The sequence below is a fragment of the Takifugu flavidus genome, chromosome 2, assembly GCF_003711565.1.
Source record: "Takifugu flavidus isolate HTHZ2018 chromosome 2, ASM371156v2, whole genome shotgun sequence".
Lineage (NCBI taxonomy): Eukaryota > Metazoa > Chordata > Actinopteri > Tetraodontiformes > Tetraodontidae > Takifugu > Takifugu flavidus.
In genome coordinates this window covers 16,001,369-16,026,864 of record NC_079521.1, presented here as the reverse complement: position 1 = coordinate 16,026,864, position 25,496 = coordinate 16,001,369, and the positions used below count along the sequence as shown (strand labels likewise).

General features: G+C 49.3%; 1 protein-coding gene across 5 annotated transcripts in view; it reads left to right on the top strand.

The window, feature by feature from the left end:
- Positions 1–25,496, top strand: part of fam189a1 (family with sequence similarity 189 member A1) — a 35,214-nt gene that overhangs the window by 8,828 nt on the left and 890 nt on the right. The window contains exons 2-11 of one of the 5 annotated variants that reach the window (XM_057024808.1): positions 5,253–5,309; positions 14,001–14,111; positions 15,284–15,448; positions 19,955–20,062; positions 21,631–21,791; positions 22,646–22,781; positions 23,469–23,565; positions 23,629–24,399; positions 24,583–24,654; positions 25,053–25,375. In XM_057024808.1, coding sequence (XP_056880788.1) covers positions 5,253–5,309; positions 14,001–14,111; positions 15,284–15,448; positions 19,955–20,062; positions 21,631–21,791; positions 22,646–22,781; positions 23,469–23,565; positions 23,629–24,399; positions 24,583–24,654; positions 25,053–25,375 — 2,001 coding nt within the window. The remainder of the gene's footprint in view (positions 1–5,252; positions 5,310–14,000; positions 14,112–15,283; positions 15,449–19,954; positions 20,063–21,630; positions 21,792–22,645; positions 22,782–23,468; positions 23,566–23,628; positions 24,400–24,582; positions 24,655–25,052; positions 25,376–25,496) is intronic. The other 4 variants (XM_057024830.1, XM_057024823.1, XM_057024818.1 and 1 more) reach the window with 4 other exon arrangements.

Sequence of the window (25,496 nt, the reverse complement as noted above, 5' to 3'; positions counted from 1 at the left end):
CGTCCAAGTTTTGCCTAAACTAAAAACGGCCTCCGAAGTGCTCAGCAGTAAATTTGATATTCTAATCATTGTTTGTGGAGGCGACAATGCTTATTAATATTTATGACAGTGTGGAGGCTTGTTTGTGCATTCATTTGTTACCCAGGGTGACGGTTCGCAACGTGCAGCTTATAATAAATAAGAAGGGGAACAAAGGAAACCTGCTTTGTCCTTGTTTTTATAAAGTAATTTAGTTGGACCGGCTGTAGGTGGGATACATTTAATCATCACTGCAGCCGACACATTTGTTTCTCCATTAGCAGCAAAGTGTTGACAGAAATGAAGTGTTTAAAGTGTGTGTGTGTGTGTGTGTGTGTGTGTGTGTGTGTGTGTGTGGTGTGTGTGTGTGTGTGTGTGTGTGTGTGTGCATGCCAATAGGCAACATTGGGTCTTTGAGGTTTGGTGAGAAAATGCATCTGAAATTTAATCAAATGGCCTCAAGATAAACAGAATAGGAAGATGAAGCGTGAATGTGAGGGTAGAATTGAAGGACGTGTGTGTTCAGGCTCTGCAGGGCTAACTTTCCTCACTGCTGAAACCATTTTGTTCTTGGCGGTTATCGCATTTATTTGATGCGGTTTGAGCCGCCAGATGTCTCTGTGATAAGGGAAACAAATTAGAATATAAAACCAGCCCCATGAAAGTGTTTCAGAAAAGGCCTCAGCGGTTGTCACCTGATCAGTATTTGTGTCGGCCACATTTAGCGATAATGGTTCCACGCCGGAGGTCGTGACCTCCTGCGTGCTGCTAACGGGTCGTTAGCAGAGATCAGAACGGGAGATCGTCTCAAATCCCAGAACATCATCGCTCTCATCCAAACCTGATTAAATGCAGAAATAAACTGGAGGAAATCGTCTCGGGGCTCAGACGGTTATTAAATTTGTCCCTCTGATTTCTGTGGTGGAACACAAAAGAAGTGATTTTAGGCACAATTAGTTTGTAGTTTTGTTGTGTGTTGTTCATTTATTAGCGCGATCCAGACTTTTGAATCAGGGGGATGTTGCATAATTAACGAGGAGGAGAGGAGAGGAGAGGAGAGGAGAGGAGAGGAGAGGAATAAGAGGAGAGGAGAGGAGAGGAGAGGAGAGGAGAGGGAATAAGAGGAGAGGAGAGGAGAGGAGAGGAGAGGAGAGGAGAGGAGGAGTTTATCCTTCTGTCCTTGCGTCCCCTCTCCTTCACCCCTGTCCAGGACCGTATCACATGACCCACTCGCCTCTGTGACTGCGTGTGGAACCAGCCATAAAAGTCTGAGAACGTGGGATCAGGCGGCGCCGTATCACACACGGTGTAACTGAAAACACCCACTTCCCTGTGATTCCGGCGCCACACGTGCGCTCGTAAAGGCGAACTGATTAAAGCGCAGCAACAGACGCTTTAATCAGGACCGGAGTGGCGGACGCCAGCTGCCGGCGCTCTGCCGTCTGCGAGCGGGAATGTTCTTATTCCCCGATGAAGAAACATGTGAAACCCACCAGAGTTTCTGTCTGACAGCCGACTGGTCCCGGAAGAGGCGCTCGGTCCCGGAAGCGCTCGGTCCCGGAAGCCCTCGCCCAGCTGCTTGGTTTGAAGGTGAGGGTTTGTGAGGGAACCACCAGAAACACCCTCCACCCAGTCTGACCAGAACAGAAATCTTCTGTTCTAGCTACTGGTCCTGGAAGACACGTTCAGTTGGACCCTGATCGGCAGTGGTTCCCTACCTTCCCATTCCCATCTTCCATCTGCCGGAGGTCCTGGGGAGGGAGGGCAGAGCGGCGGAGCGTGGTTAAGAGGCAGCAGTGCTACCCGACGTGCTGTTGTGCCACTGTTTCCATGGCGATGGCGGTAAGGTGCCGCAGCCGCTCCGGATGCGAGCGGCGCTGTACGCGAGGTGGGGGAGGGGTCTGGGAGCAGGTGGCGGGAGAAGGGAGAAAGGGAACGGATGTGGGACAAGAAAGGAGGGATGGGGGGGGGGGGTGCTGTGGTGGAATGGGGAGGGCAGATGAACGCGTGTGTGTGGACACACACTCGGCGGTGGGGCCGCGCGTGCCGTCACACTCCGGCGCCGCGTCCGCGCTGCTGATCAGAGGTCGTTTGAAGGTCATCTGGAACCGAAAGTGTCGCACAAGCACGATGAAGGCTGCAGCTCCCCTGGTGCTGCAGCTCACCTTCATTTGTCTTTCATCTGGCCACACACACACACACACACACACACACACACACACACACTGTATTTCTAGGTTCTCTAAGACCACCTTCTGTATGGGTGTGTGTTTGGGGGCGTCAGGGTGTCGTGAGGGTCCCTGCTTCTCTCAGAACAGCAGCTGATGGTGGATCATTATGGATCTTCCTGGCAAGTGGCCAGCTCCTGGTTACCACAGCAACGGCTCTGGCACCATCCATCTTGGCTGCTGTGATGTTTGAGGAAGGGCCTCCCCACTGACGCCGAGCTCTCAGTAATGGATTATTTGATTGGTATCGTGCATAAATGAATAAAAACAAACACCTCCACTGTCCCCACTCTGGGAATTCCTATTCTTGTGAGAACCAGTAGCGGTACTGCATCATGTTTGTTGTGTCATTTTAACACAGCAGGACGGGCTGAATATCTTTACATTTTGTAAAAAAAACTCTTCATCTTTCCCAGACTGATCAGGGGTTTGTTTCACTTCGATTGACCCAAACGGACCCGCGGTACTTAAACACAACGCGTAAAGCTTTGATCCTTCTTCGATTAATCTTCATCTGTCCGCTGTTATGAGAGAATAATTTAATCTGCAGCTGTAATTTAAGGCTCCTGGCGGCTGAAGTGTGGCCCATAGGCGTAATGTATGGAAAATAATGAGGCAAATAACAAACTATCGCCTGGAAAATCTGTCGGAAAATCACTCAATTCTGTATTTTAATGGTGGTGAATGTGTGTGTGGGTGTGTGTACGTGCGTGTGTTCATCCAGAGGTGTTTGTTGTCAGAGTAGCGAAGCATTCCTTCATGCTGACGACACCGGGAGCTCTAATCCGCTCCCGTGAAAGAGCAAAGCTCTGCTTTTATCTCCCTCTTTCATTCGCACTTTTTGGGGACGTTTGCTCACGGCGAGGCGCATGTGTGTGTGTGTGTGTGTGTGTGTGTGTGTGTGTGTGAGACTGTCTGAGTGTCCATGTGAGTATTGGACAGAGAAAACCATTATGGGTGTGGAAATATTGTCTCCTTTTAAACTATATTCCTTCAGCTGGATTTATCAAACAATCTGTGCTGTTCAGGCTCTTCCCGCGAGCCGCCCTTTCTGCACACCGTCATCCATCAACAGTGGGTGTTCAAGATGACACAAACATCCCAGCACTTCAGTTTCTTTTAAATATGACAATAGAGACGGTTCCTCCGCATGTCATCATTTATAACAGATGTTCATGCGAAATGGTGGTTTTGGATTGATTCGTTTGCTCCGGTTTGCGCTCAACAAACCCATTTTATTGAGCTTCTGCTGAGCAGTTTGAACTCTGAAACGCTTTCTAGTCGACGCAGATGCGGCCAGCGCGTTCCTGGTTCAGGGGATTTCTATGATTTCTTAATTTCCTGCCCCATCACTCCTGTTGTTTTACAAAGCTTGTCAATTAGCCCAATTAGCTTCCAGGGAAATCTGCACGATGCTCTCAGAGCCTTTTTTCCTCCTCACATCAGTGGCTGAGCTGCAGCTCTCGCTGGCTAATGCCGCTAAATGCTGCATGCTAATCCTCTTCCGGGAGCAGCCAACAGGAAACACCTCAACCAGCTCACCTATCCCATCATGAGATCTCCTGGCTAATGCCGCCGCTCTCCCCCGCAGCGCCGACACCTCCGAGTTCGCTATGAGTGGACGTGAAGTCACTTTATAGCGTGTGGTTCGTTTGTTTTTAACGTCACGGCACTTCTGTGTGATTGTGGAGCCCAAACGTCGCCGTGGTGATGTGTTCATCATCGCTGCGGCGATGGAGGCTCGTAACGCCGCCACCCGGGACTCGCTGTCGCAGCGACGCCGAGGAGGCGTCAGCTCACGCAGCAACTACAGCAGATTTATTTAGAGGTTTTCATACTCTGGACGCAGCTTTTCAGGTCTCACTTCCACATTTTTCTGAGACAGCCGTCGCGTAAACGGCGGCAGAACGCGCCTCCTCGTCCTAAACCCGCCGACGAGCAGATTTCACACCTCGGAGACGCGGTCCTCGCCAAACAGAAATAGAACCGCCTCGTCAGGGGGGAGAGGGAGAGACACAATGATGCGTCGATGGGCTGCTGCAGCCGCGTGCTCCCACGCTCGCAACCGGAGCAGCAGCGCCGGTGACTCGCCAACTTTACGCTTTACGACGTTTAATCTCGTTAGACTGAAGAGAATTAATCAAAACCCACCCAGTCTGCCTCTGTCCACGAGAACAACCAGATGGTTTCTGACATGATGGATTATTCCTGCAGTCTCCAAAAACAGTCGAGAGCTGGAGGAAGTGGCAGAAAATGGCAGAGAGGGAGAGAGAGACGGTATCAGGGCAGCTGACGATAAGGAACGGTGTGAGGAGGACGGAGCATTTAGTGGGTAATGGAGGGTGGAGAAGAGTGAGAAGGCAGAGAAAGAGAGAGTGAGCGGTTCTGATGATGCAGCGGGTCAGCGGAGTGCTGTCCAGCTGAGAGAAAACTGGCCTCAGACAGGAGCTCAGGTGTGGGGACTAGAGGTCAAAGGTGATGAGCTGTCCATCTATCTGGACCCGGACCTCCTGGACTGTACTCCAGTCTGATCTGCGTCTGGATCCTGGAGAGACCAGGAGAATTAAGGGTGATCAAATGAACCAGATCGCCGACAGGGCTTGAAGCGATCCGGTTCGTTCGTCTTCCCTTTATTGGGCCATTTAAATGACGTTCGCCCACTCGTTAACCTTGTTTACCGTCCAGCACAGTTTGAGCTGCAGTCCTGTTGAGCTGAACCTCGTTACCGTGACACCCGCCCCCCGCTGTGACCTCAGGTCCTAATTTGGCCCCGCATCACTTGGGTTTAGATCCATCAGCCTCACAGCTAACTGAACTAAGAGTCTTAACCCCCCCCACAGTAAACAGAATCCTGAGGATGAAAACAGGAAATGTGCTCGTGTTCCTCTTATTAGCTGTTAGCTTTGACCAAATCACCTTGTTTTGCAGATTTCCAACCAAAGTTTGACAAAGTGTGACAGGATGAAAGAACCAGATTTCCCAGAACTTCTTTGCTCTCTCCTTCAGGTGCTGCTGTCTGGGCTGATCGGGGTGGTGTCGTGGAAGAGGCCGCTGTCGCTCGTGGTGAGTGTCCTCCAAACGCCTGTCGCCCTGAACAGGGCCTCTGCATTAGCCATGTTGCTACACGCCGCTAGCATAACGAGGATATCTGTAAATGACTGACAGGGGAGGACAGGGTTCTGCTTTAATCCCAATAAATGTTCCGAACTTTGCTGGTTTGTGACATCATAATGTACCCTTCCACTCTCATTATCGATTGGGCTTTGACCTTCAGCCCTTCAGATTTGACTTCTCTTCTTTTTCCCGCCTGTTTGAAAATGTCAACAAGAGGCGAGCTCAGCTCAGCCGTTTGGTAATAAATGACACATCTCAGCATGAGTTTTAAAGGCTTTAACGTCCGTAAAGAGCGTGGAGAGTCCGGTGGAGCCGTGTGGACCCGCCTGCAGAGGTCGCCTGCCTGTAATCAGACGGGTCCGAATGCTGGATCCGTCCAGGCCGGTTCAGGTGACTAACGCACCGGCTGGTTGCGTGGAGCTTTGGCAGCACGGCAGCAGCCGGTCAGCTGACCGTGGGCGGCCTTAATGACTCAGAACGACTACAGTTCTTAAACTAATTTAGGAATTTTATTACTTTTGTTCTGAGCTGGGTTACAGCAGCCTGGAGCTCCATACGGTCCGTCCAGGAAATGAAACCTGTGGTCAATTAGGATTTGCCCTCTATTGCTGGCGTTGTTGGTATTGATCGGTGCTGATATTGATCAGGTCCAGATTCTGTATCCCAGATTCCGCTTTGGTTCGTGGAGGCTGGTTTCGTCTCCATCTTTGACCCGATGCAGACGCCATTTTTCTGTGCTTCTGTTAGCCGTGTGTTCCCGGTGTTCTCTTAGCTCTGCTGTCACAATCTCACTTGAGGACATCCTCCACGTCCGCCTTATCTGGAGCCGTGGTCTCCATCCAGCAGGGATGTCGCCTCGGCAACGTACCGAACCTGCTGCCTCCAGAGCGACATACTGTACACGAGCGAGAGCAGGAGGCAGCAAATTGTCTCTCCTGATGGAGACAGTCTGCAGCAGTCGGCTCGTCTCACCTCCTGTTCTCTTTTATGAACACACACGTGCGCGCACACACACACACACACACCGAGTGTGATCTGAATATCACAGTCAGCTTATCTCAGCGCGGCGCCTTTGAGGAAAATAAATAGTTTAAACACCATCTGATTTAGAAGATGAAGTTAAGAAATGCTTCTATTTTCCATTAAACACTGTAGATATGTTTAAAAAAGTCTTTTTTTAATTTTAATCTCGAGCAGGACCCAGACTCATCTGGGTGGATCCTCCCGCTGACGTAGAGGGGGAGAAACACATACATGCATTATATGTGCAAATACATGTGTGGAATCCCTGTGGGTCAGAGGTCAGCTGGAGCCGGGGGGGGGAGCAGGAGATGTGACAGCAGCCACTGAACAATAAGGCTCAATCATAGCGACTTGGGACTCAAACAAGTGATGATTTATTGGTGCACTCACTCACTCACTCACTCACTCACTCACTCACTCACTACCGCTTGTTCCTCCACTGAGGGTCGCAGGGGGGCTGGAGCCTATCCCAGCTCAATGGGCGGAGGCAGGGTACACCCTGGACTGGACGCCAGTCAATCGCAGGGCTAACACATATAGACAAACAACCATTCTCTCTCACACTCACACCTACAGGCAATTTAGAGTTTCCAATTAGCCTAATCCCCAATCATGCATGTTTTTGGACTGTGGGAGGAAGCCGGAGTACCGGAGAGAACCCACGCAGGCACAGGGAGAACATGCAAACTCCACACAGAAAGTCCCCAGGCTCAGTCCCAACCAGGGATCGAACCCGGGGCCTTCTTGCTGTGAGGCAACAGCGCTAACCACCACACCACCATGCCGCCCCTTTAGTGCTGCAGTTTAACCTAAATTAGCCTCAACAATTCAATTGGGCAGCAGGCGATAATTCTTCTTTACTTTCCTCTTCATATTCCACTAAAACACATGAATCAATTGTGTGCCTGACCTCTGACATGTGCTTGACCTCTGACATGAGGCCTGATGGGATTAAATCTGCTTCTCTGCAGGGAGCCTGAGCAGTTTCTCTCAAATGAGACTGAGACACTTTTCTAATGTATTTCTGTAACTGTTGACGGTCTCCGGCCTCCCGACAGGACAAATATCCACAACCGCACATGTTGCTGCACAAAGAGCCGACTCCTTAAAGTGCCCCCCTCCTCATCCATCTGCCTTTTGCTCCTCTGGGAGGCTGAAATCAGTCTTCCATGTTTGATCTGTCCAGATTAGCCGCCGTCACCTCCTGGTGTTACAGTCATATTTCTTCCTGAAGTAGTCGATATTCTAGTGGTAATCCCAGGTGAGAGAGAGAGTGTGTGTGTGTATATACGTGTGTGTGTGTGTGTGTGTGTGTTCCATGTGGGAAAATCAATCGGCGACAGAGGAGCTCATCCATCCATCACAGGTCAGAAACCTGTTTTGTCACCTGTTTCAGCTGTCAGGCTGCTCTCCGAGGCTCCTGAAACACTTTCACAGCAGCGGGAGAGTCAGAACGGCTTTGTGAGACTGTCTCCGTGACGACCCGTGACCCTGCCATAAACACCGCCTTACTGCAGCTGATGAGGGAGGCGGAGCTCGCCGTGGTGGCCACGGGGAATAGACATGTACTGGCAGGCGGCACAGGCGCGAGGACCAAAACAACAATTTGATCACCGCTGTTACTGCTTTATTCGGTGAAACTGGCACAGTTTTGCGCGGCAGCGTGAGTCCGTCCGGCCCGGTTGGGTCCTCCAGACCCACGACGGGCTAATCCTGTAAGTGGCCTGTTAGCGGCCTCGCCGCCTGCTGCCGGGTCCTGCAGGGATGCTACTGAAAGGCAGAGAACACATTAAAATGATCCCTCTGGCCTGGTGGTGAATGGGCAGGAAATGAGGGCTCTATTTTGGCCCCCAGCCCCCCCCCACCTGCACCTGACCATTTGCTTTTTTTTGTGCGTGATGGCGTCTAAATCCAGGCTGATTTCCATGAAACCTTAAACTCTCCGCTGCAGCTTGCACCTCCCCCCACTCCTGTCACCCTCGGCCGCTAACAAATGTCTGAACCCTGTGTGACATCGCTCCGGCGGTGCGTGCGGGGAACGGAGGCGGGGTCCAGATCAGCGCCCACAGCTGACCGAGGACCCGACGCTCTGTCAGAGACGGGAGACGAGATCCTGATTTACAGCCGCGTCAGCACTATTTAACAGCTGAGTGAGTTGATTACTGCGACAGGACTGCAGCTACCGCAGAGACGCCGGAGCACCTACAGTCACGTGACCTTCAGGGTGGTGGGGGTCTGCGAGGTTCTAGCGGCGCAGGAGGAGCAGGCTTGATATGGATTTTCTGCATTTTTGACAAAATCTGCCTACAGAGGTGCTTCGAGACGCCCTTGAGCTCAACAGTTGATCGTCTGATTTCAGGATTTTAGATCATTCAGGTGATCCTGTAAAGAGATGTGACGTGTTTTCAATATAATGCGATAGCGGCAGGTTTCTGACACGTATGGTCACGTAAACGGGCACGTTCGGGCTGTTTCGACCACGTTAGCTGCCTGTTGGACGCAGCCTCGGTGTGAATGTGCAGGCTGGACGATATTTGATCCTGTGTGGATTTTATAGCACAACCGTGTTTAGCTAATTAAACCAAACAAATCGATCGCACTCTCAGTCGCATCCCGACACCCCAGATATGTTTCACCGCAGTGAGAATTGTACAGTAAATATGTCTGTGTGTGTGTGTGTGTGTGTGTGTGTCTGAGAGAGCGAGAGAGAGAGAACTAAAAACACTGAATACATGTGCAAATATTTGTGAGCCGAGTTGAAGGTGGTGTTTCGGGGTGTGTGTGTGGGGGGGGGGGGGCAAATAACACAGCTGGAGGAAATGTGCTACTTCCAGAAAACTAGCTCTGGGAGGGGATTACTCGCATCCATAGAGCCTCGCTGGGTTTTTATCACTTTATTGTTTGAGTTTCTTCGCTCTTTTGAGCGGTTTAACAAAGCTGGTGCAGAACAAGCGAGAGGCTCTGAAATCAGATCCTGCTTGATTGTTCCGCATTGTGATTCTCAGAGACGAGGGGGAAAAGCTCAGTCAGGACGGCTCGAATAATGGCTCGCACCTGGGGACGGGCCCGCTGCTCCAGGGAAGCGATATGAAGATGAAAAAGAAGTCATCCTCATCTGAGTTGGGAATTATTTCATTCCGTTCGGTCCAGCTGCATTTATGGCTTCTGTTACGGTCAGGATGGTCTCCAGGCCGGAGTCTCAGCCTTGAACCATCAACTGCTACAGGAAACACTGCCTTTTATATTCGGTACTCGGTCACACGGATTCTGGCCCCGGTTGCCAAGCAGCAACTTTCTTTAAATCACAAGATGGTAAAATTCCCGTGCGTTTGCTACTGTTTTGTCCGAATCAGTGACCTTAATGAAGCTGAGCTTCGAAAGTTGGGCAGCCAAACATTCTCTTGCTTCTCTTTGCTGCTGGACGAGACCTCGTTTAAACAGGGACCTCCGAGCGTCCTGGAAATGGACCACAAACTGCTGCCGTTGACCGGAGCCGAAGGCTCTCAGGGGCTCCTCAACAGGCCAGCATCAGCACAGATGATGTTTCTGTTCCTGCTACGATCCCTGGTCTCCCAGCCTCGGCGCTGCCCCTCCCCCGCTTCGTAACAACTCCTTCAAACGATCAAACAGCGGGAGCAGTCCCGCTCTGATGCCCTCCTTAATGGCTTTGGTGACTAATGATGTGTCTTTGGAGCGCTGACGAACACCCAGATGTTTGCTCACGTCGCTGCAGTGGGCGAGCTGCAACAGAGAAGCGCTTCATCTTCAGTTATCCAATTATTGGGACGCTTTCTGGAGAAAATGGCCGCAAATGTGTGGTTAGTCTTCATCTATAGTTTGGAGGTGAGTAACTGCTAATAATGTGAGGAAACATTCAGGTAAAAACCTGAAAACCTCCTCTCCCACACCACGTTAGCATATGCTGCTCTACACGGCTGCAAGCTCACTTAGCATTAGCTTCTCATCCGTTCGGTTGTTTTGGAAGCGTTGTGGATCCTGTTCTCCGCTTGCTCGTGACTCATTTCCTGCGTTTCATTTATAAAAGTAATCATTTTGCTCACAAACAGGGTGACCGCTGCTCAGGCGTACTTCTGCCTTCTTCAGGGTTTTATTGTTAGCAGACTGACAGGTAGCTGGCACCACGACGAGCGCGACAGAGCTCGCTCGGCTGGGCGAACATGAACCTTTTTTTCTCCTCGAGATAATTCCTGATGAATGATGTCCTCCTCCGAGGCACCGGGAAGCAGGAAGTGTGGTTCCGTATTAATTAGAATATGAATTAGATAGACCCTCTTATCTGATGGCTCATATAAGATTGAGAGCAGCTTAATCCAGGAAGCCTCGGCATCAGCGCGCTTTCAGTAAATCGTCAGTGCGCCGGTCACATTGGGCTCCTCCAGACACTGTGGACGTGAAAAGACATTAAATAAATGCTAAAAGACTTACTGTAAATAAAATACGTTGTATTAGTGCCGCTGCGAACATCTCCTCATTTCCTGACTCTTTATTGGCTGTAAAATCAGCCGGTTGTTCACGTCAGTGTGACCTTTCCGCCATCTGCACGTGCTTTTGCTCCTTCAGGAACACGCGGCAACCTTCAAAATCTCTAAAATCCCAAAGTCTCCAGGAGGTTAGCGAATGTTCCGCTCCTCCGATTCTTTGCTGGCAGCCCGGTGGAACGATCAACGTGACCGAGCTGCTTCTGGTGGTAACTGGTCGGGGCCGTCAGACAGTCACGTGTCACCGCCTGACATTTAAACAGATTTGGCCGTTGGAGTCTTCATACTTGATTTTCAATTAGGCGCTCTGAGTTTCCTCCGCTGCTGTGTGGCGCCGGGGTCTGTGGGGACCGGGTTCATTAAGCCCGTCTCATTACAACAGGCCCAGCAAGACTCTTGTGGAGCTTCTTCTCTTTGGTCCTTAGAGCTCCGCGGTTGATTAAAACATTAAGAAGCGGAGGTTAATCAGCCTCTGACCCGCAGGGTGAAGCGTGGCCCATTTTAATCAATAAGCGGGTGGGCAGAGTGTGTTCCTGCTGTTATATCAAACCTTTCTTGGACAACCAGAGGTCAACCGACCCTATGGAAGCACGCTGGCGGGGTGGGCTTCCCCTCTCGAGTGTTGGAACTTCCACATGATGTCTGCAACCACAGGAAGTAATCCATCACTTCCTCCAGGGACGCAGCCTGACCCGAGCTTGTCGGCACATCACATGTTAGGAGGCCAGTTGGAAAGCAGAAAGGATAAACTGCTGAGTCGTGAAGCAACCGACAGAGAGAAGAACCTCTTTAATCACCCATGCGTGCGATGAAATTAACCGTAGACTTTGTTTAAGACCTTTCTCTTAAACGTGCTGCATATGTGCGTGAGCAGGGGTCTACATTAGGAGGTCTGTGGAAGTCTTTAGTTCTGCTTCTCCACCGCTGAGAGGTCGCATCAACACCTCTGTTTATTTGGAAGGTCACATGTCAAACCCCGACTAATCCCCCTCCCCGACGTTAATCCAAACAGAAGCACGGATGTAAAGAAGAGCCTCGTGGAGGGAGGAGCTGTGGAGCAATCAGAGGCTGCTTACTTATCGAGTCAACAACAGCGCCCCCTAGAGGAACCTGTTTGTGTTTTACTACATGGGAGCGCTGCAGAATCCTGGGGATTGCTTAACTGTGTGTGTGTGTGTGTGTGTGTGGGCGGGGGGGCTGCTGTGATGTGCAGAGAACAAGCAGCATCCAAACACTGCCTTCCACTCTGGTGGCTGAGGGATAATTGAAAATAAACAACCTTGTGTCGCAGTGCTAATTTGCGCTGCAGCCGAGGGTGCAGAGCCGCATTTCACACGTCTGTAGCTGTGTTTGGATCCAGTCATCATAAATGCAACATTCAAAACACGAGAGACGTCCCACGTCCCCCCCCCCAAAGACCAGCAGAAACAGGCTGACGACTTCTCTAATTAGATGTCTTAACTGCTGGTTTCCAGTCAAACTGTGACACATTTGCAGCCTCACTTCAGTTACAAATGAGGTCCTGAGTGAGAATTGTACAGTAAATATGTCAGTGTGTGTGAGTGTGTGTATGTGTGTGTGTGTGTGTGTGTGTGCGTGTTTCTCTTTGACATGCAGTGTAGCAGTAATTAATGTCCATTGCCATCCGACATGGTAATGAGGAGCCATTCGGTTACCGTGGCATCGGCTTGGTGTGGGGGAGGGGAGGCTCACACACAGCCAGTCATACCAGTGGTGTTTTTAATGAGGGGTAATTGGGAGGATCTGACGCTTTCATTGACGACCTAATGCTGACGCTTGCAGCAGGAATGAAGTATCCCTGTTCAATAGTCAGGAAAAGCTCTTGGAGTGCACTTTGTCCATAACTTCCATCCCACATTGATCAGAAATGGATCCAACAGTGGTTCCTCAGTCAAAGGGAAGAACCAGAACAGTCATTTTGTCCCCAATAGCAGAACCACTAATCTGCTGCATCAAAACATCAGCAAAGTCTCATAGTTCAAGCATCATCGTCATCATCATCATCACCACCACCTCCTGTCGATTCACCGAGGTCACGCTGACACGTCTGTGTTCACACGTCATGGTTCCTCAGAACTCACCCAGCTTATAATGACTGATGGTAATTTGGGTAATTTGGAGCAGACTGGGAGAACACAGCATCATGCAACGTGAGCACGCAAACAGAGCTAACTAATGCTAACTCTGCTGTTCACTTCCTTTCTCTAATTTCCTCTCACAGCTGCTCTAGCAGAAATCCAGGCAGCTCATATCACATTCAAATAAAATGCTGATTAACCCGCTCTACGTCCTGGCCCTGAACGCACCACATGACCGCAGAATCCTGCTCTTCTTCCCCTTTGACTGTTGGGTTTTGTTTTGTTTTCTCCTTGTCCTTTTCCTCCTTCCTCACTTGGATTTTTGTTTTTTTGTCCTCCATAGATGCCCCCCCCCTCCTCACGCTCCCCCATCACGCTCTCAATCTTTCAATTTTCTGCCATGGTGAAAAGCACTTAAAGTTATCGCTCCATCTGTTTATTACATGCCACCTTCGCTTCCTTCTGCTCCTCCCTTTCCTCTCTCCTCCTCTCCATCTGTGTGTTCCCAGCAGCTCGACTCCTCCTTTTTATGCCCTTTGCGTCCTCGTCAGCGTCGCCCTTCGTTCCAACAAACGCCAACTTTCTTGTATCGTTAATCTTCAGCCATTATTTCTGTCGAATGCAAATGTTCTCGCTGTAAACTTGGAAAACGAAGAGTTTTTCCTCATGAGCTTTGTCACATGTCGGCGTGAAGAAGTGATGAGAACGTTTGGCCCAGATGGAGGAGAGACAAAACATCCCTCCATCAATAATTGAGAGTTTGAGAGTTGGGGAGTTTCTCGTGTCATTAGGTGAAAAGCTTTTCTGTAATTAGGATTTTTCTCGTCTTCAGACTGTGGAACTCTCCGGGGAATCTGGTTATCGATTCCTTCTGACATCCGAGCTGATCTTCTTCTGCTGATATCGCTGAGCAATAACTCTGCGGCCGAGCAGCTGCTTTCAGACGCAGCCTCGGCGATGAAGGCGCTCGACCGCAGGCTGCAGCAGGTTCATGCTGCTCTCTTCTCCCCTCCCCACAGATCACCTTCTTCATGCTGCTGTCTGCGGTGTGTGTGATGCTCAACCTGGCTGGATCAATCCTCTCCTGCCAGAACGCTCAGCTGGTCAACTCTCTGGAAGACTGTCAACTGGTGAGACCGTCTGAACCTCCACACACACACACACACACACACACGGAATACTCTATTGTGGCTCAGGGGAGAGTTTAGTCCAGTGTTTCCAATCTTTAATGAACTGGAGATGCTAGATAAGATGATAAGATGCGAGACCGTTCTTTTGAGAGCATTGAATAACATATAATACTATTGACTCTTACAGTATTAATGTAACTCATAAGCTTTAATCACTGCAGCCTGCAAATGATGTTGGAAACACAAGAAAAATCCATCCATGTCACCGAATATTGCAGTCACATCCTGCACAGGCGCCTTTTTCCATGAATGGTCTTGGACTCCGTCTGGCTCCAAGAGCAAAATAACAATATAATTCCATGTGGTCATTGTAACTGTGTTTAACCTCCCACCCCTGTGTGTCCTCATGTCTTGACGATGTTAAAATCCAAGCAATTGACAGGCTGCAGTTCTGTTCCGAACATGCAAAAGAACTGAGGCGTCACCATCAGATCTAAGCAGAACTTTTTATCTGTGACTGACTAGTAACTCCTGATGGCCACACAGTCTTGATTAGGATGCCTGATGCCCGGCTGGGTCTCATTCCACCTATACTGGGATTCCTGGTGTTCAGAGAGGAATTTATACACAAAACTTTTCCAATTTTTAACCACTGATCACCAGAGAAATCCACATTAAACTGCTGCCAACGTGCATCAGTTCAGCTGCACGTCCCTTCTCCCACGCTGCGGCTCTCTTTCCATGATTGATGACAGCTCTTGGGATTCGCTCAGCCACGCCAATTCTTTGCACCAACCCTAACAGCTGCGACAGCTTCACGCCGCTCCCCAGAGACGCTCGCCTCCTCCTGAAACGTTAACATTCCTCCTCTCTTCTCCCCGATGTAATTAACCCGCACTTGTCGGGATCACGTCCTGCTTTCTCTCAATCTGGGACACGCGGCGGCGGTACGTCGGGCCAACACCGCACTCAGAGACGTTAAACACTTCTGATCGGCCGAGTGCAGCAACAGACTATTTATCCTGTTATTTACTGTACAAACTGCTGCTTTAAACGCTTTACTAATCAGGGCGAGATCAGACTTTCTGTAAAATTTCATTTGAGGACCAGCTTAGGTCTGATCTGTGTGTGTGTGTGTGTGTGTGTGTGTGTCCTTGTGTGGCGTGCATGAGTGCGGATGTGTGCTCTCTCCTTTCCCCCCTCAGCTCAAGTTTGATAGTGACGGCGTGTGTGTGTGCTGCGAGCTCCAGCAGCAGAGCTCCAGCTGCAGCAACCTGGGCGAGACGCTGAAGCTGAACCCGTTGCGGGACTGCAACACGATCCGACTCCGTCTGAAGGTGAGTGAGGAGTCAGAACCAGAACCAGGACGAGAACCAGAGCTCTCTGTCACCTTTTTCGGGTTGGATTAGGAAGAAAATGTGGGTTGGGGACGCTGATTTATCGCTGTGATGTTCTGTGAATAAGGCGGGATCCACAGGGCCTCTGTGTTAGCGTGCACATGAAAAGAGCCACAGAAAATAGCGCCCAATCACAGATTAATTGGGCAGGAAGTCGATAATGGCAACAGCATTCGTCTTCCCCCATGAGGTAGACTTAAATCCTGGCCTGGCTCTAGTTGGCCGCTGCGTGATCTCTTTAGATGAGCTGGACTTGGCGTGGGGGCAGCAGTGATATACAGCAATTGCCGCTACGCTTTTATCGCCTAACAATCATATCCATTCATTTTATGTCCCTGATTGATTATAAAACATTGATACCCGAATAAAAAGCTTCCGGAGAGGAAGCACGTCCAGGGAAAGAGGAGGAAACTGGGCACATTTTTCATTTGTGCCATTCATTGTTCGGAGAGAGATGCTGGCTGGAGCTGTGCACCTTTATCGGTGCCAAAGAGGACACATGTGTTGAGTTAGTCCTGAGAGGAAGCTGTCACGCCGGTGTCCCTCCACCATGTTGGGCCGCTAATGAACTTGTGATGCTGCCCCACGCTGCTCCACTCAACCCAATACAAGAAGTGTAGACAGAATTAAACACAAGTTACAAGAAAGAAAATCAAAAACAGAGACAATGAAAATTACAAATAATCAAATGAAGCTCCTCATAGGGGGTAAAAAAAGACAAAAAAAAGTGTTTTGAAAGCAAACAGGAAGCACGTGACGCACGCCCTCTCACTTCTGGTTGACTTTAGCCCCCCCTCGCTAACAGGCCTGACAAAGAGAAGAGACGACCTCATTCATTCGCTGTTTGTATTCAATCCTCTCTTATATTATGTGTAATTATCTCCCACCAGAGGTTCTGAATCATCCGTGAGAGGGAGTTTTGAGGTAATGTGTGATTTATTCTGCGGGGGGGGGGGGGGTGAGTGTGTGACCCTTCTGAATAACCTAATTGCTCAAGGCAATTTAGCTTCTGGAGGTTAAACATCAGGTGAGCTGGGATGTTAAACGGTTTCTGCAGGGGTGTTATTAGTGCTCGCAGCCCAGCAGAGGATTTATTATGTCATCATTTTTTGGGCGTCAAATGTGGGCCGACAGGTTTCCCGTCCCCCGGCATCACCGTCCCTCAGCTTCGTGGTTTCCTTTGCGGTTAAACGAGGCAGGTCGGCATCTGCGTGCAATCGCGGGACGTTACCTGAGAGCTGCACAGCAGGACGAGTGATGATGGACAGTCAACAGGTTCCTGTGACCTCTGGAGGAAAACCGTCGTTTAGAGCGGATTCCCATCGGCGATGCCGTCCCTCGCTGTTGAGGTAGATCTGATGCTTCTGCGTCCAGCCAGTCACGCCTCACTGATGTCGTCTATATTAGCGTCTCCTTGTGAGGGTGAACGCTGGTGATGACGGTCCTCAGACAGAGACCCAAGATGATGTGAAGGTCTCTGGACGTCCGCTCCACCTTCTGATCAGAAGTGTTGCAGCTCCAGACAGTTTCTACGGGTTCTTAAATGCTCTGAAGCTCTGAGATAAACCACAGGCAGGATGAAGCATTAAGAACGCTGCTTATTTCAGTGGGGTTGACACCTTCAGCGCGTCGTGTGAAGTGGCGTCTGGGATCAACATCTGCTGCCGTCTGTCGTTGATGTTCGAAAATCTGCACGAGCTTTGCCAGTCGACAATCCGGACCCCCCCTGGAAACTGCCTGGGGTGTTCCTGGGGAAAGAAGCTTCTCGGGAAAGCCGGAGAGCCTGGTGTGAGTCGGTACCGCGAGACTGTCAACACAAACTGTGGAGGCTGCTGCCCTTTTGGTGCCCCGAGAGACCACTGCTATAGATGTTTACCCCATATTTACATCCAACTGCTATAGATGTTTACCCCATATTTACACCCAACTGCTATAGATGTTTACCCCATATTTACATCCAACTGCTATAGATGTTTACCCCATATTTACACCCAACTGCTATAGATGTTACCCCATATTTACATCCAACTGCTATAGATGTTTACCCCATATTTACATCCAACTGCTATAGATGTTTACCCCATACTTACATCCAACTGCTATAGATGTTGACCCCATATTTACATCCAACTGCTATAGATGTTTACCCCATATTTACATCTTCAGTCTCCACTGAAATACACATATGGGGTCTTGAGGGTCTTTTTGGTGCAGCACTTCATTCCTCGCACATGATGTACCCGTCAAGCTCAAACACAAGGAAGGATTCTACAGTGATTTAATATCCTTGGCGCCATTCTTTTGTGCCTTTTATCATTTATCTGAACTCCCCACAGTCATTTTCCATGTTTGAAATGTCAGTCGACGCCGTCCTCCAAGATTTCCCTCCCACATGAAACATGGACCGACAGCAGACGTCCAAGTATCAGATGCATTTTATAATTGGCAGCTCCCAACTTCAGCTCCATTCCAGCTCATTTCACCTTTAACTTGCAGCTTGATCTTTGGCAGCCAGTTACTGGGCATCAAACATGTTTGAAAAACAGTTGCACGGCTGGCTCCTCCGTGCGTCCTTCGTGCCAACTTCCATCCATTTTATGCTTCAGACTTCAAAAAGGAGGGGAGTGTGTAATGGGATGTAGCTGGCGAAGGGTTAGCGCTTGCTTTAGCCTCCTTTAAATGGTCTGCACGGCTGACAACACTCCACTTGGAGGGTTTTCAGATGAGGCGGCAGCAGTTTTTCATGCGCTTCTGCTGTCACTTGCAATTATGTGCTCCTAAAATCTGGTGAGTAATTTGATAACTGGGGAGCGTCGTGCACGGGTCTGCGTCCAAAGCACAGAAGCCCAGTGAGTCGGGTCTGTGTTCAAAATATCTACCTGCTGAATTTAAGCACAGTTTCTGTGTATTAGTAAATCCGTGTGTGCTTGGGGGGGCCGTTTTGATGATTCAGGACTTTTCTGCCCCTGTTTGCCTGTGCAGAAGGCTTTTTTGTAGAGTTATAATCTGGGAGCTGATTCAATACAAGAAATTCAAATGAATAAATCTAATTTTGCTGCCCTTCCTCTTCCCGGTCCCTCTCCGATTGTGCCTGGCGCTGTCCTGATAATTGGTATTATCGCGCTGATTCTGTCGTTGGATTTATTCTGATTGATTCTTTCCTGTAGGAAAAGAAAAAAAGGACTGTAACAATTCATCTCACCTGCTAATTTGGCAGCACCCATATTTGTCACCTGGAGATTCGGGTCATTTGTCTAAACCCCGGCTTGTTTTTCACCATCACACATTTCTGCCGACGTGTCACCTTATTGTTGACTGTGTTTATGCGTCTTTGTTCAATCACCTTGGTTATTTATGAGGTGACTTTATCTGCTGCAGAGACCTCATATTTTTTATATTTTGGACTTTTAAAGGTTTCCTGTAAACTGAATATTAACAATTCACGCTCATCGTGCACAGAAAAGTCATTTCTCTCTCTTCCTCTCCCCCTGCCTATCAGGCTTACGGCGCCATTATGTCAGCATTGCGCCTCAAACATCAGATTTTTCCATGGTAACGTGCACCATCGTTGAACAGATGGATTTGCAGGAGTGCACAGCGGCGCCCGAGGGTGCAGGTTAATGATCGACTTCATACCTGTGTCAGCTGATCTGCGAACATATGTTCCACACATGCAGGGAGGCAGGGCTGTGAAATGATGACCACCTGGTGGTGAGTTGGATCAGATGGCGCCTGATGTCATGAGGTGAAGGAAATACTCAGGTGGGGGGGGGGCTTATTTTAAGAAAGAGGGCCAGGAGTGTGCTGCCATATCAAGTATATCTATTCCACCAGACGGGAGCTCATCTGTTCAACCTCAGAGTCAAAGGGAACGATGCCGCTTTCATCACGGGCCTGGTGGTTCTTCTGTCTCTGGGACATGAGAGGTCCACTGATAGAGGCCATTTGCATTCACTGCATCACACGTATTTCTGACCATTTTCCAGTGAGGAGTGGGATCTCCCTGGGCGTCCATCTGTCAGTGGTGCCAAACCTGAAGACGACAGATGATTTAGTCCTATTGGCTTCGTCAAACTGTCGTCTGCTCCTGCTGGAGGGCTTTGAAGCTGGGTGGGAAGGAGCCAGATGAGGAGGTAGCTCCCAAAAGGGTGGATTGGAACCTGCTCTAGGTCCGGGAACAGTCGGGAATCGTGCATTTCAAGCGCTGGTTTGTGGGTAACTTGGCTGGAGAGCTTGAGCGGTGCAGCTTCTGCAGTGATGTTGATGCTGTCGAGACATGGAGAGACACAGTATCATCTGACCTCAGACCAGCTGGTGCCTCCCAGAGGAGCTGGAGGCCGTCACCAGAGAGGGAGGATCTGGTACCTGGACAGACAGACTAACAGGTGGAGGGAAATGTTCTCATTGACTGTCTTCTCTTCTTCTTTTCTCTCCCCCCTCATTCAGGAGCTGCTGTTTAGTGTTTGTGCCCTCAACGTCATCTCCACCATCGTGTGCGCGCTGGCCACAGCCATGTGCTGCATGCAAATGGTCTCCACTGAGGTGCTGCAGATGGTGAGTGGGATGAAGCAGCAGGAGAATAGCAATTAAAAAAAATGTGTGCAGTTGTTGAAACTCCATAAACGCCAGTTTTCTTGAAAACTTCTCCCCCCCCCAAAAAAAGATGGCCGCCACAGTCCTCATTATGACCCTGTTGTCTCTGTGCGTAAAACAATGGAGCCATTTTTGACAGACAAACGCGGCCGGCCAGGTGGGTTTAGCCCAGCCAAGACAATTTCTCCCCCAACAATGGTGATTTCATGGGTCTGTCCACATCAGTGGCCACAAAGATTGACGGCAGCAATGCCAACATGCGACCGAATAACGAGCCTCTGTACGTTGGACTGGGTGTCGCCTGGGTTTGACCAGAGGCTAAAGTAGAAGGAAATGAGAGCGCCTGGACTCTGGTGGCCCCTCTCCTCAGAATACCAGCATATTCTGGCAGATAATCAGGCTGTCCGGCCGGGCAAGAAACCTTATCATGACCTGGTCAAAGTCACACCTTTGATCGAGGATCCCACCTGAGCTTATAGACAATTTGAGGACTATAATGAATTAAAGCATGAGATGTTTCATCCTGACCTCTCATGACTCATAAATCAGAGGCGATGTTCACCCAGATCAATGAGGGTGGGGTGTTGGGTGGAATCCACTTGGCAAGAGTCCGTTTCCATGCGGGCAGGTGGACTCACGCATCAATACCACAAAAGGCTGTTAAACGTTACCGAGATACAGGTGGATGTGTCTGTTTCAGTGCTCTATAATGTGACCAGGTTTTACTTTTAACAAAGGGTAGATACGGAGAATAGATTGCTTCCAGAATGTGTGACATTTATATAAATTTACATTTATATTTTACAAACTGATGTTTAGATGTGTTTTATTGCTACTGACGTGCTTCATAATGACCTCAGGGATCAGATCGTTTGACCTTGATTACGCAGGTCTTGAGTCTGAGTCTGAAATTTATGTTTTTGGGCAACCAGAACTATTCCTGAGATACCAACCAAAGCCAACCAACAGAACCAACAGAAGCCTATTAATTTCTATAGAACTATTTAACAACTCTTATTGATTTAAATAAAGATTTAACAGAGCAGGGAGCATTTTAGCCTATTTAAACTCGTTCGGTGTTTCTTTTTGCAGCATAATCTGAATGATCCGAAAGTGCGACTGGTGTTGATCTAAAGATTGAATTCCCATTGATCGCCACTTCAGTGGCCCAGTTACAGATTGTCAGAGCACTTATTATTCCCAGACTATCCCACTGTCTGGAACAGCAGGTATTAATGAATCTTATGACTCATTTTTGGATGGCTGCTGGATCGGGGGTGGATATGTAGCACCGTTCAGCAACAAGGCAATTTAATCCTCATCACATAAGACACAAGGGTGTCAACTAAAACTATAATGGATAATTACGCTGAAGCTGAAAGGGAAAGATTAGATGAAGTTGGAGGGAACTTTCAGCTGTTAAAAGGGAGGTGACATGCACTTTTCATCCCCTAGATTTGGGAGCTAAAAGGCCTCTTTTTTTATTGTGTTTAATTTAAATGACAAGGGTTGTCTCTGGTCTGTTTCAGTTTATGCCTCACAGAGCGCGAGCCCTGAACGCTGACTGCATGACCCCCCACGGAACCATCCTCCACCAAACCTTGGACTTCGACGAGTTCATCCCACCCATCCCTCCCCCACCATATTACCCTCCAGAGTACACCTGCACCCCCTCAATGGACGGCCAGAGGTGAGATTCAACGGAAACCCTTTGCTTGTCAGCTAAAATGACCTTTTCTGCTTAATAAAGCAAAGAAAATACGGCTCCTTATGCGGCGCGTCGAGAGAGAAAAACTCTCAACTACACTCACATCCACCGGCTTCCTGCTTAACAGCACGGCTGAAAGGAATGTGGAGTCTTTCTCTCTTTAAAAATCCAGTAAATATCCATTAGGGGTGGTTTTAGGGCCAGTTGTGTGTTTTTATCTGCCGTTCTCACTCATAACCCTTCCAGAAATGTCCCGTTAGATTTATGCAAAAAGCACTTTAAAGACATTTTGAGCCCCGTTTTGGGCACATTGGTGACACACATCTGTGGCTCGCTCCATCCTCTTTTTGTTAAACAGCCGGAACGTCTGTGATTTCTGTTGCGTACGGGAGGCATCCGTTGACCCCTCCCCCTCCGCACCCTCCATTTTCTTATCAACCAAAGCGCCGCCGATTCGGTGGTTTGACAGGAGGCCGCATCTGTTTGTCAATTACACCGTAAAGATATACGAGGCGGGGGACGCTTTTACGATGTGCAGGGCCGTGGAAGTGTCATGACATCATCATGGCAGGGATGATTGGTGGAGCCGCTCAGGTTGTATTTTATTCTCTGCTACTCCCGAGCAGGGCTGTAATTAAAAGATAAGGCTGCACGCATGAGTGCAGAGTCTTCATTTGCATTGTATGAAACTGCACCGCAGTGATACGGTATGATGTTGTCTGGGGCGGCGCGCTCCAGAATGTCATCTTTTCACCATGATCTGGGCTATTTTTTACACATTGCTGTACCTGTCTCTGCCCTGATCCTTGGGGGACCTTTGCTCTGATCCTGGACAGAGGCCTGCACCTGGACTTCCCCCATTCTCCCTTCAGTGCCATCTACGGTGTCCCCATCAACAGTCCGGGGACGCTCTACCCGACTGACCTGCCTCCTCCATACGAGTCAGTTGTGGGGCACACCCCCGCCAGCCAGGTGAGGAACCTGCTCTGTCTAAAGCATCGCTGCTTCCACAGGCTTGATGCCCTTTGACCTTCAGTTCCACTCAGAAATTCTGCTGATGATTAAGTGTAACGTCTTATGGACTCCTGAGCTGGAGCTGGGCATAGCTGAACATTTCACATATCTGTGGTTTTAATGTTGGTTAATTGATCAAAAACTAAAACAGTCGACATCGTGGATGAGAAGGCCCCAAATGGTGTTTTGTGTCCGATGTTCAAGGCAAAAATCCAACATTTGTTGTATTTCATGGTTGGCTGCTACAAAATATACCAGTACAAGCGGATCATTTGATCTCATATTATATTCTTGGAACCATTTAACTCCTGAGGCCGTTAAACTGTTATTTCCACTACAGACGTGAAATCCAGACTCTTCACATAAATGTTTTAGTGTCCACACAGAAATCTGGGGAGAGGCTACAGATAATAGGACAGAAGCTAGCATTTATAACATTTATGTTTTAATAATTTTAAGCAATTTTTTTTTTAATTTTAATGAATTAAATGCTTTTTTCCCTATTATGAATTAACTGACAGTTAATTCAGCCATTTCATAAGTGCGTTACGGTGTTAGAGCGCCCCCTACTGACCATAAGGTGTCAGTGCACGGCTTGTTTTTTTTCTTCTTTTTTTTTACAAAGTGTTCTTTGGCTTCTGTTAGAACGGATTCTCATTACAGGTAACCACCAGCATCGAACAGCAGGCAACTGAATCCAGCCTGTGTGAGCGAAACACCACCGCAGGTCTCAGCACTCAGGGTAAGTGCTGCAGAGCTTCTTCTGTGGTCGCCGCTGCTCTGATGCCATTTATCTCACTTTTAGCTTCGGTAGACAGCGCATCGCTGATGGTGTCTGAGGTGGTTGACCAAGACCAGACCTGCTCCTCAGAGGACTTGTGCTCCCTGGAGGTGCAGGACTCCTCTCCGTTCGGGACCCCTCACACCGCGCCCATTGACGGGAGCTGCACCAGCCTGGAACTCTGTCCCCGCCACTGTGGCTCGTCGAACACGGAGGCCCGGCCCAGCGATACTGGATACAGCGAGTCCTCACACACCCAGGAGTCCCTGGAGCGCTCTCCGGACTGGTCTTCGGAAAACTACAGCAACCTGGACCAGGAGGATTCCGCGGACAACACGCACCCGTGCGAGGAACTCAGGGCTGCCATGCAGATATGTGACGAGCTCGCATCAGCCAAACATTTGCCAGAGGAGCCGCCCATATCGTCTGCCCACTCCTTCATCAAGGCCAAAATGATGAGCCGTAAGCTCACGCTGCCCGTCGCCCTCGCGCACCCGCCGCAGCCTTGCTCCCCCACCTCTCTGGCCTCCTCAGGTGGGACAGCCATCAGCCCTTTGCCCACATCCCCGTCCCCGTCCCCTCCTAGCAGGTCGCGCGGCGCCAGGCTGTGCTTCAGCGTCTGGTCGCCCTCCTCCACGTCACAGCCCAGCTCTACCTCAGCCCAAAGTGACTACTCGCCATCAGAGAGACCGCGGGGACTGCGGGCGGCCAGGAGGTACCGCAAACTAGCGCGCATTGTCCGTTCCACCAGTGACCCCATCTCCTGCACCTCTTCCACAGGAAGTGAGTTCAGACGTGAGACGTGTTCTATACCTTCTCAAATTTAAAATACAGTCGGAAAGTTCACCATTTGGAGTATTTCGATTTTTTTTTTCTTAAATAAACCAAAAAGTTCGGAAGCTAATTATAAGAAAAAAAGGTCCACTTGAACCTGAACCTTCTTTGTTGGACTCCACTGCTCCTTGTCGCCCCCTACAGGTGAACATTTAATCTGCCCCTCTGCGAAAAACCCTGCAGCTGCTGGTCCAACCCACAAGTCACCAGAACAAGGTACCATTATGGAAATAATCCAACATTTCCATTCTGTTTGTTTACGCCAGTGGACTAAATACACTGAACGCTGACTAATGCTTTTAACTCAGTGATTTAGCTTTGGTGTTTAAATCGTGAGTGAGAAGCTGTTACCTGTCGTGGAGCAGCATTACAACACCAAAATACTGGCTCAGTTTATGCAAACAAATCCAAAAAGACAGCCTGTTTGATTTAACATACCATAATAGGGAGCAACCATGTCACAGCTGCACATGCGCCTCCTTCCAGACGGACATCCGTTCCTTGTACTCACCCCCGCATTAGCTTGCTTTGTTCAGGAAAAATAAAATGCATGTCCTCTATTTCTGTCGTTTATGCGTCTTTAGCTGTTTAGTTCTGCTCTGTTTTACCTTCAGAACCCACAGAACTTTCATCAGGCACGGCTGCCGTCAAAAACAGCCACGCAACGGTCAGAAAACAGCAAAAGGAGGGCAAGAAGCTGGACGTCCAGCTCAAGCCCCAAGCCCGGCGCACGCACTCGCCCAGCGAACGGCCGCACTCCCTGGCTGACCTGAAGATGTACAAAGACACCAAAATACTGGTGGCCAAGTTCCTGGAGCACTCAAGCTGCAGTCTACCTCCTGATGTCCAGCAGGTCGTCAACAATATCAAATGTGTCATCAAGCTGGATGAGAAACACATGGAGGAAGCCATTTTTAGTGCCAACGTCATCGATCAGGTAACTCGAGTGCAGGAATAATGTGCCAAATCAGCAAGAGAGAGGGAAAGATATCAGTCATGTAGCTCAATATAGGCAAGACGAATGAATTAAAATTGAGATCCACGAGGTTTATATGAAG